Source organism: Petaurus breviceps, unplaced genomic scaffold, assembly GCF_028583685.1.
Source record: "Petaurus breviceps papuanus isolate PSGF00001 unplaced genomic scaffold, PetGlider_PUasm1.0 90847, whole genome shotgun sequence".
In the NCBI taxonomy this organism is placed as follows: Eukaryota; Metazoa; Chordata; class Mammalia; order Diprotodontia; family Petauridae; genus Petaurus; species Petaurus breviceps.
This window is the reverse complement of record NW_027187360.1, coordinates 15159279-15179933: the sequence shown is the minus strand read 5'-3', so window position 1 is coordinate 15179933 and position 20655 is coordinate 15159279. Positions and strand designations below refer to the sequence as shown.

The 20655-nt window shown below is 34.3% G+C and overlaps 1 protein-coding gene across 5 annotated transcripts in view; it reads right to left on the bottom strand.

The window, feature by feature from the left end:
• Window positions 1–20655, bottom strand: part of GNAS (GNAS complex locus) — a 320342-nt gene that overhangs the window by 78567 nt on the left and 221120 nt on the right. For all 5 annotated transcript variants that reach the window (XM_069072480.1, XM_069072483.1, XM_069072481.1 and 2 more), the window contains exons 3-4: window positions 16705–16759; window positions 16499–16618 (exon numbers count right to left, since the gene is read on the bottom strand). In XM_069072480.1, coding sequence (XP_068928581.1) covers window positions 16499–16618; window positions 16705–16759 — 175 coding nt within the window. The remainder of the gene's footprint in view (window positions 1–16498; window positions 16619–16704; window positions 16760–20655) is intronic.

Sequence of the window (20655 nt, the reverse complement as noted above, 5' to 3'; positions counted from 1 at the left end):
GTGATTAAGTGACACCGTCAGTACAGAGGTCTGACCATTTAATGGCTCCTGTCCAATAAACTTATATGGCTGCCTGATAACTCTAAGATAAAATACAAACTCCGGTTGGGCATTTAAGCCCATTACAACCTGACTTTTGCTAATGTTTCCAGGTTCATTTCACTTTTTGCATCTCATGCACTCTTATGTTTCAGAAAAACAGGTTTACTTGCTGTCTCATGCTAGTTTTTGTGTTGTGTCTGGGGCGGAATTTGAACTCAGGTCCTCCTGACTCGAGGGCCAGTGCTCTATTCACTGTACCACCTAGCTGCCCCATCTACCTTAATTGTATAGGTTGTCCCCTTCATACCTAGAATACCTTTGCCTCTAGGAATTGCTGGGTCCCTTCAGATGTGACCTCCTAAAGAGGAATTCACTGATCCTTCTGGTTTTTAGTGTTTTACTCTCTCCCACAGGGAAATTGTTTTCCACTTACTTTGTATTTACTTATTTGAGTACATGTTATATGTTCTCAAAAGAACATAAGTTCCTTGAGGGATAGAATTATTTCAATTTTGTCTTTCTAGCATCAGTACATCTAGCAACCCTGACATATAACAGGTACTTAAACCTCTGCTGATTTGAATTTTTACATTGTGGCCACTTTCCAGTATCCCTAATTTGTGACAAATATGGCAAAACAAATTTATTATATTGAATAATATAGGTCACAATTTGCCTACTACCTTTTCATTGAGATGAGAGTATTGCATATTTCATCATAGTCCTTTGAGGTCAAGAATGGGCATTGTATTGATCTGAATCATGGTGATTTTTAGTACTATTTTCTCTTTTCTATTACAATAGTCATTATAAATACTGTTTTAATTACTTTACTGTGTTAGTACAAACAAATCTGATGTCTTTCTGAGTTACTCCTGTCAGTTTTTTGTGGTTCAATATGTCATTATGAAGGGAAAATACGTAAGACATGCTACAAAGAATGGACAGGTTTTGGTAAAAGATTTGATGGGGGTGGGGGTGAGAGATAACAGAAAAGGTAGAAAATTTCAAAGAAATAATAGTTTAAGTAGTCAAGTAGCCCAGAGAGGATGGAAAAATGCAGACAAAAGAACAAAAAATTGTAACTTTTTTCAAATGGTAAAACTGGATGACAACTTCAGACCTCTGCAAACCAAAGCAACAAAGCTAGAGGTATATCCCAATAAAACAATCTGAAAATTGTTCTTCTTCCAAAAATACAAAGAAACCATATCCCAAGAAATCATATGGAAAAATATCTAAGAATATTGGGAAAAGGGAACTGTATACAAATTAATAAAATCCATGAGATGCAAAGAGAGAATGCCTAAGCTTAATTCACCCCAAAATGAAGTTAACTAATTTTAGAGTTCAGCATAAAAAATAGGATTCTTGCAAGCAGCCAAGAAAAAGCCATTTACAAATAATGAAGCACCAATTAAAAATATTAAAGACTACTTAACGAGGACAAGAAATTAAAGAGGCTGTGACATGATAAATTAAAAGGACTGGAGATTAGCACCTTCCTATTATGCAAAAAAATTCTCTAATGAGGTAAGAAAATAACATTTAATATTGAGAAATCTAGTTTTGCAAAACTACCAATCAGCAGAAAGGTAATAAGGTAACCAAAATCAGATACAAGTAAGATGTAAATGATGACTAGTTTGTGAGGAAAAGGCTTGACCAATCAATGATGTGTGACCGAACTTTGAACATAATCTGTCAGTTATATCTTGAGTTATCATATTTAGGAAATGACCTCAATACACACAGAAACACAGACACAGACACACCCCAAAGAACAGTGCTCTTACTCTGAGTTTTAATCCAAACTCTGATTTAAGATCTAAACATGTTATATTTGAGATTATGGAAAAGTCACTTTACTCTCTAAGCAGTGATTTCTTCACACATAAAATTAGAAGAATACATACACCACCCTACCTAGAAGGTTAAATGCTATAAAGAGAATTACTATTAGACATCATGACCAAACAAATATACTTATGATCCATACCTTGGGAGTTATAGCAGACTTCCCATTCCTGTTTCCAGATTAAACCAGTTATATGGAACACCAGGTAGGGAGTAAGCTCTAGTGGTCATATCAAGAGACTAGGCTTCAGGGTCCTTTAGAAGACCCTGTAAGGATTATAGGTTCACAGATTTAACACTGTAAGGGAATTCAGATAATTCAACTAGTCCAATTCTATCATTTTTAAAATGAGGAAGCTGAAGCCCAGGTTGGTTAATTGACTTCTCTGACTCCAAATTCAGCATTCTTTCTACTGTATCACATTGCCATCAGGCCATGCTATTGGTAAATAGAGAACATTTTCAAGTCAACTCAAATAAGTGTGACACACTTTGCTAGATGTTGTGAATACAAAGACAACAAAAACTGTTCTAGCCCCCGAAGAGTTCAGTCACTTCAACAAAATGTTGAACAAAAGATACAGACCTAAATGGAAACTTTAAAAAATGACATCCTAGGGCAGCTAGGTGGCAAAGTGAATAGAGCACCAGCCCTGGAGCCAGGAGAACCTGAGTTCAAATGCAACCTCAGACACTTGACACACTAGCCATGTGACCTTGAGCAAGTCACTTACCCCAATTACTCTGCCTTCCCCACTCCAAAAAAATGACATTCTAAATAATGAATAGGTCCAAAGATCAAATCATGGAAATGAAGTGATATAAAGATATTATTTTAATAAGATAACATATCAATATATTTAGGATATAACTAAGGCAGTCCTAATAGAAAACTTTTTATCTCTGAATATTATTACTAATAAAAAAGAGAACTAAAGAATTTAATACAAATTAAAAAAAAACAAAGGTAGGAAACAACAATTCTAAAATAAACATGAGATATATTAAAAATTAAAGAGAAAACAATCAAAAAATAAAAATATTAAATGACAAAAGTTTTTTTAAAGACTAAAATAGTAACATTATCTAATTTGATTAAAAAAGAGAGAACAAAAACCCAATATAAAAAAGCAGAAATTGAAAGGGTAACTTAGAACAAATGGAAAGAACATTTTAAAAAATTCTAAGAAACTGAAGAGTACAGCAACAAAAATAACTTAACTGAAATGGATCTGTAAAAATGTAAAATGCCCAAAATTAACAAAATAGAAGTTAGATTTTCTAAATTATCCAATCTCAGAAAATGAAATTAGGCAAATCATAAATCATCTCCTAGATAACTCCCTTCATCCATAACTATCTAAATGGATATATAAGTAAATTATGTTAAACAGTCAAAGAATCAGTAATTCTACATAAGTTGTTTTTTTTTTGAGAGGAATAAGTACTCTACACCAAATTCATTCTATAAGATCAACATAGTTCCAGTTCCTAAAACCAAAAAGAATAAAGTAGAGGACTATAGATGAACATTAGCAATAAGTATTGATGCAATCATACTAAAATAAAATACTGACAAAGAAATTATGTTTCTATAACTCCAAAACTTTTCATCATTAGTAAGTTGAATTTATACTAGAAATTCAGGTTCAACATTAGAAAATCAATTATGATAATAGGTAACATTAAAAACAACAAAACCCACGTGATTATAAAAACGAATGCGAAAAAGTGAGCACTTATGATAAAAACAACAAAAATTATATGATATAACCGTTTAAAAATATGATAAAAATACTCTAAAATCAACAGATAACATTATTTGAAGGGAAAAACATGTAAGTTTCCCAATAAGATCATAAGCAAAGCCATGGTCACCATTCTAATTTAAGAATATTAGAAATGCTAGTGATGAGAAAAAAGAAATTACAAACATTGGCAAAGAAATGAGAAAATTATTTCTATTTGCCAATGTGATAAATTACTTATAAAACTGTGAAGAATCAAACAAAAAATTGATCAAAACTATTTAAAGTTAAGTAACAATATAAAATAAATAAATGAAAATACTTAGCATTTCTACATTTTACTAACAAAAACCAGCAAGGAGATCAAATGAGAAATAACATTTAAAATAACAACAAAGTGCATTGGGAGACAACCTAGTAAAACATATAGTGAAGTATAGCAGTACAATTGTGAACAAAATTTCATGGAAATATAAACCAAAATAAGCCAAACAATAGGTAATGTTCATAGTTAGGTTGAATCAATAAGGTAAAAAATGACAATATTTCCCGCATTAATGTACAGGTTTAATACTGTGCCAATCAAATTTCCATAGTGATACTTCATAAAATTAGAAAATATACAGAGGAGTAAAAGGTTGAAAAAATTCTAGGAAAATAGTGGGGAAAAGTAGTAATTAAGGGGATTTGTCATTACAAGGGCTCAAACTACATTATTATGCAATCATTATCAAAAGCATATGGTATTGGACAAAATAAAATTGATCAGTCAATAGATTAGGTAGGCAAGACTTAGAAACAAGTACAGCAGTCTAGGTTCAAGAACACAAAATGCTGGAACAACAACTCCAAGGATGTTACTGAAAGTAAGAAGTCGTCTGTGAGAAAATATTCACAGAAGTACTATTTGGAATAGCAAAAAATTGGAACTGGATTCTGAAGTACTGGAGAATGACCTATCAAACTGTGACATATGAATGTGATCAAATATTACTGTGATATAATAAGAAAAATATGAAGAATTTTTAAAATGGAAAGGCTATCAAGTGATAAAGAGTAAGCAAAGGATAACCATGATTATATATGTGTGTTTATACATTATGTATACATGTGTGTATATATATGTATATTTACAACTATGTAAATGAGACAAAGTTAAATGATAACAAGACTTAGGTAAAAAAATGTGATAACATTGGTACTAATTAAGAAAGCATACTCTTCAGCCATTCTTTTATACCACCTTTAGATATGAAGGTGGTAAGAAACAGCAGCTATGAACAAATGGAAAACTACCGAAATAAAAGGGTGCATATTTTATTAGTTGCAATCACTGCTTTATATTGTTGTTGTATTTACTAAACTATTTTAGGGATTGTCCATGGTTGTGAATCAAGTGCTTTGGAAAACATAAAGACCTATATAAGTTCGAGTTATTATTCTCAAATACTCCTAAGTTACTCAAGGTTGCTGTTTTAGCAACAAAAGGGAAAATTTTCTTCCTTTATTATGACTGCCTCAATTCAAATAGATCTTGCCATTTCTAGCGAGCTAATTTTGAGAAAAGGGGGAGTAAAAGAAACAAGTCAGAAAGAGATTGAATGTTGAGGAAAAAGGAAGGTATGCACAGAAAACACAGAAGATATATGAAAACGGTTCCTTATGCTAATAAGTTCTAAAATGAAACTTTTACAGCATTAAAAAATGCTAGTGTTGGAAGGGACCTCAGATTCCATTTAGTCCCACACATACATGAAAAGGTATCCCTATTATAGTATTCCCTACATTAATTATCCAGCTTCTGCTTGAAAACCTTCAGTGAAGGAAGAACTCACTATCTTATGAGGTTGTCTGTTCCACTTTGGGATGACTCTAAATGTTAGGAAGTTTTTCCTGACATCAAACCTAAATTTGCTTTTACATCTTGCACCCAACGGCACCTGCTTTCTGGAGCCAAGGAAATAGAATCCAACCTCTTCCACTCCTCTCCATATGCCAGCCCTTCAAATACCTGAAGATAGCTATCATGTCCCTCCTTAGTCTTCTATTCTTCAGACTAAATAAATTCAGTTGCGTTTTTTTTGTTGTTGTTTTTTATCATAAGGCATGAACTCAAGGCCCTTTCACCTTTTGGGCTACTTTCCTTTGGAACTTGACCAGCTTATGTCTGTTCTTCTTAAAACATGGTATCTCAGTCTGAACATAAAACTTCAGGTGTAGTCTTAACCAGAGAAGAATACATAGAGCTTAAGTGGGTTTCTGGGAATAATGTTCAACATAATTTTCACAATCATTTCAGGCAGGTATTTCTACAGTTGATAATGTCAAAGCAGCTGTACATCCAGGTGAAATATGCAAAATACAGGTGGAAACAGTCTTAGAACCCTAGGGAGAAGTTGTTAGAGGGTTAAGAGATAGACAAAAAAAAAAAAAAGAAAGAAATTTTGGGTAGCTAGGTGGCGCAGTGAGTAAAACACCGGCCCTGGGGTGAGGAAGACCTGAGTTTGGTTCCAGCCTCAGACACTTAACACACACACACACACACACACACACACACACAAAAACTAGCCTTGTAACCTTGGGCAAGTTACTTAACCCCAGCGGCCCTCCAAAAAGGCCAAAAAAAAAAAAAGAGGATAAATTTAGAAATTCTCTGCTTTGAAATGATCATTAAAGTCATTTTAATATGTAACTTAATATGTAACCCATAAACTCAATGGGTTCCTTAAGGAAGAGTTTAAGGAGGGAAGAAGAGTAGGCCAAGGACAGAATTTTGAGGGACATTTAAGAAGAGAAGAAAGAAAGAATATGAAATAAAATATGAAAGAATATGAAATAAAGAAATATGAAGAAGAAAAAGAATATCAGAGTGTCACAGAAGTTAGAAAAGATAGAATAGCAGGCCATCTAACAGAAATTCCCAAACACCCTACTACAATTCCTTAAAACTTAAAAGCATTTTAACCTTCTTTCCCTTCTGATTACATAGAGAGAAAACCACTCTTATTCTTTGTTATTATGGGTAATTTACATATCTGGGCCTCAGTTTCCTCAACTGTAAAATGATTAAGTGTACCAGATGATCTTTAAAATTCCTTTCAGATCAATGACCTTTAATGCTTGTTAAAGCTAATCCTTTCCTTTATCACCCTTGAATCTATACCTTATAGTCTCCTTGAGGACCCTGCTCCAACAACCATTCCTTCCCTTCCATGGATTTATAATTTTTCCTTCTCTATTGGTGCCTTACTCTATACCAATGGTTCTCAAAAATGTGATTTGACACACACCTTGTAGGTCCTTGAGAAAATGTCAGAGGGTCTTCAAATTCAAAACTATTTTCATAACAATAAGATATTTTAATTTTGAATACAGTAAATATCAATAGCTATAACCCACATAAATAAAAACTCTTTGAGGGATCCTCAATAATTTTTAAGACTATATGGGGAGGAGCAGCTAGGTGGTGCAGTGAACAGAGCACCAGCCCAGGAGTCAAGAGGACCCTAATTCAAAGTCAGGCTCAGACACTTAATACTTACTAGCTTGTGACCTTGGGCAAGTCACTTAACCCCAATTGCCCTGCCTTCCCCCCTCCAAAAATAAAAAAGACAAAAAAAAAAAGAGTGTATGGGGTCTTGAGACCAAAGCAAATTGATAACTGCTGATCTACAGAAATATGCTCTTCTCTCCAATTGTGTAAAAAAAAAAAAAAAGCCTCCTCCCGGCTCCCCTACCCCCCTGTCTTGCTACTCTTTCATCATTCTTCTCTATAATTGTCAGATTTTTTGAAAATGACCTGACTGTTACTCCTTTACTTCCTCACCATTCACTCCCCTCAACTTGTTTTAATCTGACTTCTGTCCCCACTAATCTATTAAAACTTCTCTTTCAAAAGTCACCAAGTAGCCTCCTGATAGGCAAATCAATTATCTCTTCTTTTAGTCTTCTTTCTCCTTGATTTTTATGCTGTATTTGACGTTATTTCTACTGCCTGTTGGATAATAGCTCCTCCTTTGGGTTCTGAGACATTATGTTTCCTGGTTCTCCTCTTCTCTAAATTTTCCTTTCTTGGTCCCTTATGCTTCCTTCACACCTTAAGTTGGTTGTTCCCCTAGGATTTATACTTGATATTTTCTTCTTTCCATATTCTCAGTTAATTCCATGATTCCCACAATCTCAACTGATTCCACAGCTTCAGTTATCATCATGTACAAATAACTTCCAAATTCACATTTCCAACCCTTAAACTCCAGATTCATATCTGGAGAAAAGATGACTTAGGAAAAAAATATGATAGCAATCTTCAAGTATTTAAAAAGCTATTACCAAGAAGTGAGAATAGACATTGAAGTCCTTGACCCCTTAGGGCAGAATTAGGAACAATGGAAAAAAGTTGCAAAGAAGAAAATTTAATTAATTAATCGATAGGTATTTATTAAGCTAGGTTCCCCCTCACTACAGGTTTTTAAACAAAAGCTGGACGACTCCTAGTTGGGTATCATATGTGTATAAATGTGTGTGTGTGTGTTTGTGTTGAGGTTGTTCAAATATAGTTTGCACTTGATTCTTCTGAGATCCTTCAATGGTAATGAGAATTTGAAGATCTTCCCTGCCCCTTAATAAGCCTAAGGTAATTTGAGGACCTTCCCTGATTTGAAAATATACTCTGGGGGTGGCTAGGTGGCACAGTGAGTAGAGCACCCTCCCTGGAGTCAGGAGGACCTGAGTTCAAATCTGGCCTCAGACATTTAACACTTACTAGCCATGTGACCTTGGGCAAATCAGTTCACCCCAATTGCCCTGCCTTCCCCCCTCCAAGAAGCAAATACCTGCACGTGCGCACACACACACACACACACACACACACACTCACACACACTCACTCTGCCCTCTAATAGGCTGAATGTGGTCACATGGAGCTTGTGGTGGGAGGAGTTTGCTGAAGGGTAGAGTGGAACCCAACAGGAAAAGCTTGCTTGGGGGAGGCTTGTTTTTCAGGAAGACCCACACATTACTTTGTAATTAGGCAGTGGGTCACAAGGGTTATGATGCTCTCTGAAGCTGGAGAAGGTTATCTATACTAACTGAGGTGAGGTTTTGCTTTGGGGCTCACTTTGGAAAGACTTGTGTGATTTAGCAGAGGAGACTCTAGTCAGTCATTGAGTCCCCCAGCTTTGAAAACCCAGATGTTGGTGCTTCTCTATCTGGTAATTAACTGTATGTATGTAATGGTCAGACAGTTAGAAGCTCGATCTGTTTAATTGTGTTATTTTCTCTGTCACTATTTTTTGTCTTCTTGTAACTTCTGTTTGTATTTTCTCTGAAGTTCAATGCACTGACTTTTTCCCCTGGACTAGGTAAATGACATATGTTTTATTAAAGTAAGACTGTCAACGCCTTTTGAGTTGCTTTCCTTTAAAAAAGTGGATCTAAGAACCTGAGCTAGCATCCATCCTGGGTATGTATGCTAGGGAGCTTGCTGCTACAAAGCAAACTCCTCCCACCACCATATCCAGGAATACCTGGTTTGGCAGGATGTGACTCAAATTGTTTAGAGAACTTTTGGTTGGATAAAAAAGAAATAAGAAACATCTCTACTGGAACATGTATGAGAATCCCTAAAAATTTTTTTGGGTGGATATTACTTAAATCAGGTTTAGCAGCTTGAGGAATACATGTATTAGCTAGAGTAAAAAATTCTAATTATCAAGGAGAAATTATTGTGACATTGCAAAATTTGGGTGAGGAACCCATACGGTTTTGTAAAAATGATAGAATAGTTCACATGATTATTATTCCTTGTGAAAAATGACCCTCCTTCTGAAATAACTATCAGGGGATGATTCAGAGAAATTACAACTAGGCTTAAGTAAATTTCCTTTATTCTTTATAGAATTTTCTATTGCTTTAACTACTCAAAAAGAGACAAAAGGAAACTTGGTTTTTTAAAAAAAGCTACAATGAAAAAATGAGCAATTGGGACTTTAACCAAATAGGTAGTATCCACAGCCTCATCACAGTAAACAGCACATATTCCTGAATGGAAACCTGGACTTTCAAAAGAATAGGTACCAAGTACCTATTAGGTACCAAATAGAGTTGCAACTAAGAACTCTGGCACTTGGGTATTGGATTTGGGGGATGGGGGAAGCCCAAAGTCTGATGAAGGCTCATAGAACCATAGGTCTAGAAATAAAAGGGACCTGAGAGCCAATGTTTACAAATGAAGCAAATAGGATGCTCAATGACTTGACTGAGTCATATAGGCAATAAGCATCAGAGAGAAAATTTGAAACCAGATCCACTGGTACTGCTCTTACCCAGTATACCAGTTAGGGGATGTGAAGGTATAGCCAGCCTAAAGAGGATGTCAAGAGATGTGTTATCTTCAAGATGAAGCTTAGGCTTCTGTAAGAAGAAATATAAAGTGGAGGAGCATTTAATACTGGACGTGGGTTCCAGAGGACATTGTAAAAAGGGAGGGTAGAAAAGGGGATAAGGATTAGGGATTGTTAGCTACAGGTTTTGGAAATGGGTACAGCTTGTGCACTGCTTTTTCTATACATCCATCTCACCCATTCCTCCTCCCCCAGGTCCCTAGGCCAGGAAGCAGCATAGGAGAAGTCATGCCAGTGAGCAGGCATGACACAGTATAGGGGTGTTTTGGCCATGGGATCCTGGGGTGGCAGCAACTGCCAGGCAAGAGAGCAGGGAAGTAAAAATGGAAGAGGAAGGAAAGGTGTTTTCCCAAGTGTTGGTGCTAGGTCACAGGCACTGCTACTTCAGGCAAGTGTACTATACTTTAAGAAAATAAATGAAGTCCCCATAAGATTGAATGCTAAAATCCGCAAAAAGATTAAGGTACCATGCTGAGAAAACTGAGTTCTCTTGATAAACTAAAATTCCAATTTATTAAAATGAAAGTACATCTTAACTTCATATTTTATCTGAAAAATAGTGACTGATTCATGCTAAGTTCTGAAACTACTTTGGGATATAAATTAGAATGAAGCTAAATTACTATGACTACTTCCCTTCTTTAGAATTCATTCAAAATTTGCATCCCAAAATAGATACCTAAATGTTAAAGGAATAGCTTCTTAAAGACCTAAATTAAAACAAGTGTTAGTAATTATCTGAGTATTTGGGTATATATGCTAAAGTAGCAACTAACTAAAATCAGAGCCCTATTAAAAGCAAGACTTACAAAATGAAATTTACTGGAATGGAATGTATTTTAAGAAAGATAACTTGATTCTGTAAAGGAACTTAAGAACAGCTTTCTTTAAAAGACATTAGGTAAAGAAGTAGTCTCAACACTGTACTATTAATCAAATGGGCAAAAATTAGTATCTGAGTACACAATATCATTTTAGTGTCACAGTTTTTTAATTTTATCATCACTCAGGACTTTTTAACTTCCAGGAATCTCACAACTAGGCTGCAAGTAGTCAGCATACTATGTTTAGGTAGAGAAATATTTTCAATTTATTTTTATTTATTTATTATTTTTTAAAGCAATCGGGGTTAAGTAACTTGCTCAAGGTTACATGGCCAGTTATTTCTGGGTGTGGTGCTGAGTATCTGAGCCTGGATTTGATCCAGGTCATCCCGACACTGGAGCTGGTGCTCTTACTCGCTGAGCCACCTGGCCGCCCCTAAGCAATTGGGGTTAAGTAACTTGCTCAAGGTTACATGGCCAGGTGTTTCTGGGTAGGTGCTAAGTGTCTGAGCCCGGGATTCGATCTCCAGGTGTTCTCGACACTGGAGCCGGTGCTCTTACTCACTGTGCTACCTGGCCGCCCTGAAATATTTTCAATTTATAATTAAGGTTAAAATGTAATGACAGAAATGATCAACCATGATTCCAAAGAATTGGTGATGAAGAAGCTACCCATATCTCCACCAGGAAATGGGTTAATATGCAGAATGAGACATTTTTGGACATAACCAATGTGGGAATTAATTTTGCTCAACTATACTTACTTGCTACAAGGTTTTAATCTTTGTTTTTGTTTTCAGTATGGGGCAGAGTACAAGGGAGAAAAAAATAAATGGTTGATAATAGAAAAAATAAAATTTAATAAAAATCACAATTCATACTCAAATAAAATAAGTTATCCTAATTTTTGCTCAGCCATGGAATTATAAACATTTCCATATTTAAACTGAGATTTAAATCATACTATAACCTAAATGATATAAAGATCTTTGAATGATTTTTAATGAGATTACAATTCACAAAAATATAAACATGTACTCAACATATTTAAATGAACACAGATGTAGCACAAATCCTTTGTCATTGAGTAGAGTTACCATATTTTATTTATTTATTTATGCTTTTTTTTTTTGGAGGGGCAATTGGGCTAAGTGGCTAGTAAGTGCTAAGTGTCTGAGGTTAGATTGGAACTCAGGTCCTCCTGACTCCAGGGCCGGTGCTCTATTCACTATGCCACCTAGCCGAGTTACTATATTTTAAATTAAATTGGTTTCAAAACAGGGAAAAGAAATCTTATTTAGACTACATTCCAAAAGGAAGTAAGGGAAAATACATAAAGGTACTGAAAATGGGTCAGAATATACTTCAGTTCAACTAGAAACTGAAATAGTTTAATCAATTGAAACATGTAGGCCCCAGTTGTCTGTGAGAAAGATTTAGAGAGTAGACATTTAGAAGCTAAATAAAAGAAAACCCTCCAAAAATACATTTTCAGATGCAGACTACTTCTAAAGATAAATGTAAAAAAAAGGTAAACGAAATAAATGTAGATATATTACAGAATTCTAAATTTACAGAATATATTAATATTCTTTTGATGTTCCCAGATTTACCTCTAACTGGACATCTCTAATAACAGCTTTTTGCCTTTTTTTCTGTGTGGGCCCAGTGACAAATACGTCTATCAATGGAGGACCAGCCTTGCTAAGTTTGGAGAGGGTCATCATTAGTTTGGCTGAGCGTTGGTGAATTTTTTATGACAAAGGAACTCTCAAAAATCTATTAAGGCTTAGAGAAATTGTGATCTCCACCAGTATCCATTGACAATACCACTGATGGCAGGTGACTCAGTCCAGTTAAAAGCACAAGATGTCTGTTCCAAGGTGAACCAAAACACCACCATGATTTTGACTATTGCCTTCCCTTTAGTGCTCCTGTTAAGGCAGCCTAAGACTGTGTTCAAAAGCCCAAGGAATAGCAGTGTCTCCATGCCACTGGTCCTACTTTCAGTCAGCCCTTGTAGTCATTCTCCAAGGGAGCAAGACCTACAGAGAACTGACATGGTAACTCTCTCTGCAGGTCTTTACTATGTCTTTAACTACTTACTACTCAGAAACTTTTTGCCACTAAAGTTCGTGGCACAATCAAAATTTTTTTTAAGAGGCGGCTAGGTGGCGCAGTGAATAAAAGCACTGGCCCCGGAGTCAGGAGGACCCGAGTTTGGTTCCAGTCTCAGACACTTAACACCCACACAAAAAAACTAGCCGTGTAACCTCAGGCAAGTTACTTAACCCCAATTGCCCTCCAAAAGGCAAAAAAAAATTTTTTTAAACCATCTATATAGTTTTATCAATGAAAACAATACTAAATAAAATGCATTATCATCTGCCCTACCACCATCCTAAGGACCACTGAGTCTTTCTAGCTGCCTATTAGCTGAATCCTGTGTTATGTCCCCCATTAGAATGTAAGTTCTTAGAGAACAAGGACTGACTTTTCTATCTATAACTCCAATTAGTACAGTGATTGACTCAAGTTATGAACTGTCTACATTATTGAAGTTTATATTTCATAAACATCTAATGAGGATTCTTTAACTGTCAATTAATTATTTTATATTCTCCAGACATATGTACTTAGTATAGGTATAATAGTGGATGCTGAAATAAGGAAAAATTACTTAGAAAAATTAACTCATCCTAAAAACTACATTACATTTAGCATTTATAGTGAGTTGTACCTAGTAAGCAGTCACACCTAGCTATGTACAATATAAACTACATAAAAAAGGAGTGCTAATAATTAGTTTAAACAGATCTTTGCATCATTTAATAGTTTAAACTACAAAGTGTACTTCTTATTCTTTTACTAAACACAAAATACATGGATATGTATATAAATGATTTTATGGGAAAATATTTTAATAAAGCTTCTCATTTTCTGTTCCTTTTGATTTGTTGGATATTGTAGAATCTGTGAAATCTAAAAACCTCTTCATATTCAGAGTCAGTCTGTGTGCCCCACCCTAATAAAAGTCTTGTCCTGGGTATCTCATAGGAACAAGAAGACCCTAAAGGAAAATTCATCAGTGAATGAAGTTTGTCTCCTAATCTATTTCTGGATTCAGTCAGGAATTAGACTTTTAGATAAGACAAGAATCTGTTGTCATCATTTTTCTTGAGAAATTAGTCTGGAATTTTTCTTTTGAGCCTTTCTCAATTAGAACTTTATAATGATGACAATTTTTTTTTTTTTTTGCTTTTTGTAGGGCAATTGGGGTTAAGTGGCTTGCCCAAGGTCACATGGCTAGTTTTTGTGTGTGTATGTGTTAAGTATCTGATTTGAACTCAGGTCCTCCTGACTCCAGGGTTGGTGCTCTATTCACTGCACCACCTAGCGGCCCTGACAATGATGATAATCTTGATGCTTCTACTAAAGTTCTGCTCTGTCTCATTGTGACATGAGGGGATCCTGGGATTCTGACAGCAATAGCAGTGATGAACAAGCACTGGATGTTATTTTGTCTGTGATCTAAGGACAAGTCTAGCAATATTCTAAGAGATAATGATCATAGGGCAACTAATTTCTTGATGATAACAGTGGTATACTGGTAAATTTTTGTAGTAAATACCTCTCAAAAATGAGTGCATAATATACTTTAAAGTTTAATCTGAAATATTAAACATTTTCTCCATCACTTTCTTAAAGTCTAAACACATCATAAAGCAATAATTCAAGGTCAAGTTTATAGAATTTTCTGATATCTGAGGTATAAATGATCACACTGAAATTTAACAATTGACTCTGGAAACTGAGCACAAGTTGGCTCTATTACAGCCCTGGCACGACTATTCCAAGACTTTTATACTATTAAGTGGTTACAATTTATATCAGTGGAGGAAATGTATACATTAATAAAATCATAGATTCCTGTGATGTCTTTGATGAGTAGCTTCAATGTAAAGGCTGACTACTTCAATAGATCTATGATTTTAGTAATGCAGATATTCTCTCCAATAGAGCAGAATACAACCCAGTCAAGCCATTTCATTTCTTGTAACTCTTACTCATATCATCCCATAAATCTTTGGGAGAGGGAGGAGGTGGAGGAAGGGCTCCCAATATTGAGCCTTTAGCCAAAGTTGGTATTTTCAATTTTCATTAAAATTATTACATTCTGGCCTCTTCATGTCTATTATAAAGTTTGAGCTGGTCATATAATATTAAACTGTTTTGCTTGTTTACAAAACCAGAGGTGGTAATAGAGCCCCATAAACAGTTATGTGGTACTTCAAGATGCCAGCTCCATTTTGCCACTAATGTCCCTTGTTGACTGAGATATCAATTGGCATCAATAGTGGGGAACTGATGGAAAATGAACAGGTTGTTCCCCTCTCTACTTAGCTGATTCAATATAAGAAGAGGGTCCTAGATATTGTTTTAAGACTATGAAAGTGATATAGCTGCCCCAGAAACACCAGAACAACAAGGAACATTACCAATCTTCAAATGGGTGCTTAGTGTTACCCTTCAGACATTGTGATGGAGTAAACTGGTTTCTAGCTGAGTCCTGGGAATCCCCAAATGAGACAGTACCTCCAGTGTGATTACCAGCAGTCAATTTTATGTGTATTAGAAATCTTAAAAAATTACTATCCTAAGTCCTTTCTACATATAAGGACCTTAATGTTTGCTGAAGTGAAATCAAAATGCTACTACCTTGAAGCTAGGATTCTGTGGAACTAAAGAGTTACACCAGATGACAAAAAAGGTGGAAAGAGATCAAGGGCCTCTATGTTTTAATATGAGGCTGAATAAGATAGTAAAAATAAACTCTACCAATAATAATATGGATTAGCAGAATTATGTTTATACTATATAAACTATATTCATAATATCCATGACTCAATAATTTACACATATGATTATTAGAGCATGGGATCTAAAAATGACTCAGATTACATACAAGCAATGTCATAGTGCAGCATTACTCACTTTAGAATTGGAAGAGGCCTTGGAGATCATCTAATCTAACCCCCTCATTTTACGAATGAGGTAAATGAGACCTAAGGAGGGTAAATGCCTTGCTCAAGGTTACACATAGAGTAAATAAGAGAGCTGGGATTCAATCCTATTATTCCAAATCCAATGCTTTTTTTTTAAACTGTCTAGTTATTAAAATGAACCACTTCTCAGTTAAATCATTATGCACATTCAAAAAACGAGAAAAAAAATTTCCCAAGGGTTATTTGATGTTCAGTTGAAGAGTTCAGATCTCATTAATTTGAGTGTATATTACAAAGAGAAACAAGGAGGTAAAATAACTAGAAAGCTGGCCTTAGAACCAGGAAGACCTAGGTTCAAGCTGAGACTAGGAAACACATGGCTTTGTCATACTGGGCAAATCACTTAACATCTCAGTGAGCTAAGAGACTCTAGAAGTTTCAGAGAAGGTGCTAATTTGTATTGGTAAAGGGGATTTCCTTTACTGGGAGTTCCCCATATCAATAAAATCACAGGTCTAGTACCTAACACAATGTATTATAGAACTACACATTAAAAAAAAACCCTCAAGTAATGTAACCAATGGAAGTTCTGGCATAGATTAAATAAAAGCTTTACTTACTGGTGGGAAGTCAAAGTCTATCTGGTTAGCTAAGTTTAAAATGTAGTCAATTCGAAACTGATTCTCTGGATTGGCTAGCTCAACTGGAGGTGCCAAATTTCCCATTGCTGTCACTATTGTCTGAAAACAGGTAAAACAAACATTTCAGTAAACAATCAATTAAATAGCATTCTTTAAATAAAAAAAAAGAAAAAATGTGTACTTACCTCTATAGCTTCTTTAATATTATTTTTAATATCTTGAATTTTCATTTTTTTCTCCCTATAATAAAAATAATTGCAATACTTTGTTTTAGTAGGTTTCTTTGTGGAACAGGAAAAGGTACCACAATTAGAATTATCTCATTTTGTCTTTATCAATAAATATCTGCATGTTTGGACAATATATTAAAATAAAATTATCTTGGCCTGTAGCACCAAACCATTCCATTTTCAGTAGTCTTCTTTAACAGTGTATGAACTAAAATGATCGTGTAAAAATTACTTGTCTTAAATGAGAAATTTATAGGATGATAATATCAAATATTATTTAAAGAGATTTTGTTTTCTTTGTGTGCAAAAACTAATACCTGATGGTTGTTTATAAATGTACAAATAAGTAGGAAGGAAAAGTAGAAACATTTTCATGATTGAAAACACTAAAGGGAAGGACAATTTTGAGGAAAAAAATCAAAGATTAATGAAGAAATCCAATATTAATAAAAATGAATTTAAAAGAGAAAAGAGAGCAAAAACAAGTGTGGAGGATAGATCTATTGTACAACAATGTGAACCCATATACTGATTTATATAGAAATGGTTACTACAAGTGAGATTTTGATATAACTTTACTAAGTTTTCCTAAGAACATGAAGAACCAGTACAAATTATTAAATAGACAAATGAGATAAAAATCAAGGCTACAACACCACACTTTGGACTTTTTTTCACTGTTTTTTATAAGCAAGGCTTTGCTTATTGGAAATCATACTTTGTATCATAACAACTCATATTAGCATTTCTGAATGAATACTGAGAACTAGGGTGAAGATTATTTTGGTATTTAAAAAATTCTACTGAATTCAGCTTCTCCAAACTAGAGAAAACTAGTCTGCTTAAGAGCCAACTGTTTTATAAATTAGAAGACACAAATAAGATGATATGGAAAATTATTCATATAACATCACAAACTAAGAAGGAATGTGGCACAAATTAAATTTTCATTTTAGCTTGCTTAAACCTTATATGTTTACATAATGTAGTTTTCAATTGCTCTAAGATGAGGAATTTGGACTTTAATTAATAAGTCTGACAGGTAACTTTCTTTCACTACTAAGAGACAATTCTGCATTTTATAAAAAAGTTTTCCTCCATTCACAGTCTTAATTGTTTTCAGAAAACAGATAGAGATTCACAAAAATACAGGTAAACCTTTAAGTGAAATAGAAAACAAAACACAAAATAAGAAAACAAAATACATAAAACTTAATTTAATATTAATAACAATGGTCTTTAAAGTGAAATTCTGTGACTATACAAAATAAAGAAATGTCATTCTTTCAATCTATATGTGAATCTCATTAAAATGTGTTCATTTTTCCACTTGAAACTTTTTTTCTGGGGCTATGAAAGTATTTCAAAGGTAAATGATAATATTTGAATAACCACTAAATATAACTGAATATATGATACCTTCTGCCTTAACAATATTGTTTCACATTATTCATACAAATGTAAGCAGATGATAAAACTGGAGGCTTGTTTTTTAAAATCCTATTCTGCCTAAGAACCAAAGAGATAATTATCCCTTTAAAAATAAGAAAATGGATTTTCTCTAGCCATTCTTAAATTTTTACTTTCACTCATGCCTTCTTTTAACAAATATTTATTGAGCACTTGCCATATGCATAATGCTGTAGGGAATTAATTCATTCAACAAATAGGCATCTCCCAGCTCCTTGTTCTTTCATTAGACTGTATGAAAGGTACTATCTTGGGGCTATAAAACAAAGATTAGCAAGATAAGGTTATTGCTCTTCATGAACAGAAGTTTTTAGCTATTAAGCTTAAGAAGCCTGACTGTATATAGAATTTTACAGTGTTAAAAAAATCCCAGAGTATACTTTACTCTACTTAAACACTAACAACATTCAAGAACAGTTATGTAAGTTCCCACTTATTTTAACTCAGTAAACATTATGGGCACTAAAAATTAATGTAAAGGGCCATACATGTTTGAAAACCATATGGCTTTATGAAAATATAGTTCATTCAATAGCCAATATAACTCTTGATGTTTTAACTTCCAAGTTCAAGAGAAAAAAAGAATTAAAACTTCAATAAGAACTAAGAGGGGTAAAAAGGAATGATCATATTTATTCATAGTTTCTCTTCTATGTTTGGTATTTTCATTCTACACAGGAAAGAAAAGAATTCAAGTAATCACCTGGACTCGGGTCTACCATCATCTTTCCCCACTTTCATTAATCTTTGACATTTTCTCTCTTATTCTGAATAACTGTGACACAATATTGTGGAGAAATAAAAGATTACAGAATGATCCTGCTTCAGACACTTACTTAGCTATGTGACCCTGTATAACTCACTTAACCTCTTGACCTTAATTTCCCCATCGGTAAAATGGGAATAATATTAGCACCTATTTCACAGGTCATTGGGGGGATCAAATAAGATAATATCCATTAAATACTTTACAGACCTTCAAGCAATATATTATTATTAAAGCCATCTAATTCAATTCCCCTTTTCAAAAGATGAGGAATCTGAGGTCCAGGAAATTTAAGTACACGTCATTGTCCTAACAGACAAAGTTAGAAACAACAATCCAGTTTTCCTGACACACAATTCAATGTTCTTTCCACTACACTAAAAATCAAATGTAATTTAGAATGTTTCTTTTCTTTTATCCTAAAAGTTACATAAGAGAAAGAATAAGGAATTAATGTGGAGAGTGTATTAGTGAAGGTACCAATACCAATGTGCTGGTAAGAAACAGAAGAAAATGGAACCACCAACAAAAATGTTGTTTACATTTAGGATGTCCTCTTTCCAAATACAAGTTTGCATCTCTGGTAACCCCATCTCACTGCCCTGAAGGTTTCTTCACCACAGTGTACCAAACTTGCCAAGTCTGCTTATTAACACTCAACAGTTTACAGTACCAAATGCCTTATATCATCATTGAAGGGCAGATGAAAGGAAGGCAGAAAAGAGAGAAAAGGGATAAAAACTCAAACTTAAAAACTTAAACATTCCACTTATCACAGGTCTAAAGTGGACAAATAGGAATTATGGATAAACAAGAATATATTTACATCAGTTTTGATTTATGAATTATATCTCCAAAATATATCTGTAAGTCAATGTGTTTTTTTCTTTTAAACTCTGAAGATGTATTCCCACAGAAACAGGTAGTAATTAGATTTTTTTAAGCTAGCAGCACACAAAAATCATGTTAAACACAAATATAGCATCTATGTTATATATGAAGTGAAAAACAGTAATAGTAATTACACAAGGGAGAAAAGTTAGTAATAAATAAGAGAAAAACAATTTTAGCTCTGCAATTGGAGAAGGCCAGCAAAAGCAATACAAGTAAAGAGGGTTTGGTTAGGGCATTTAATTAAGGAGAAGGAAGGGTCATATGAATCTACCCTGAGAGTTTATCTGAGGTGGATGAATTAAGCTGTAAGTAGACATAGAAAAAGAATTTAGCATGTTAGATGGACTTATAGGCAAGAGTAAGTCAAATAGTACCCCCATGATGATCACCAGGTGGTACCACTAGTCCAAAGCAGCTTGGCTGCTGTATTTCCAGAAGGAAAACAACTTTTCTTTCATTCATTCATTCATTCACTATTTAATATGTCCATTCATCCATCCACCCATCATCCATTCATTCATTCATCCATCCATCCATCCATTCCTCATCTATCTGTCTGTCTATCTGCCTATCTATGAGAAAGGGGATAGGGATGAAGAACTGCAAAGCACTTTTGGAATAAATGAGAGGGGGATAGGAATGAGAAACACTGTATAAGTTACCAAAACTTTAAAAACTATACTAATTTGTATATATCAGGCAACAAGGTGGCACAGTGAATAGAGTGTAAGTCCTGGAGTCAGGGAAAACTTATCCTCCTGAGTTCAGATCTGACC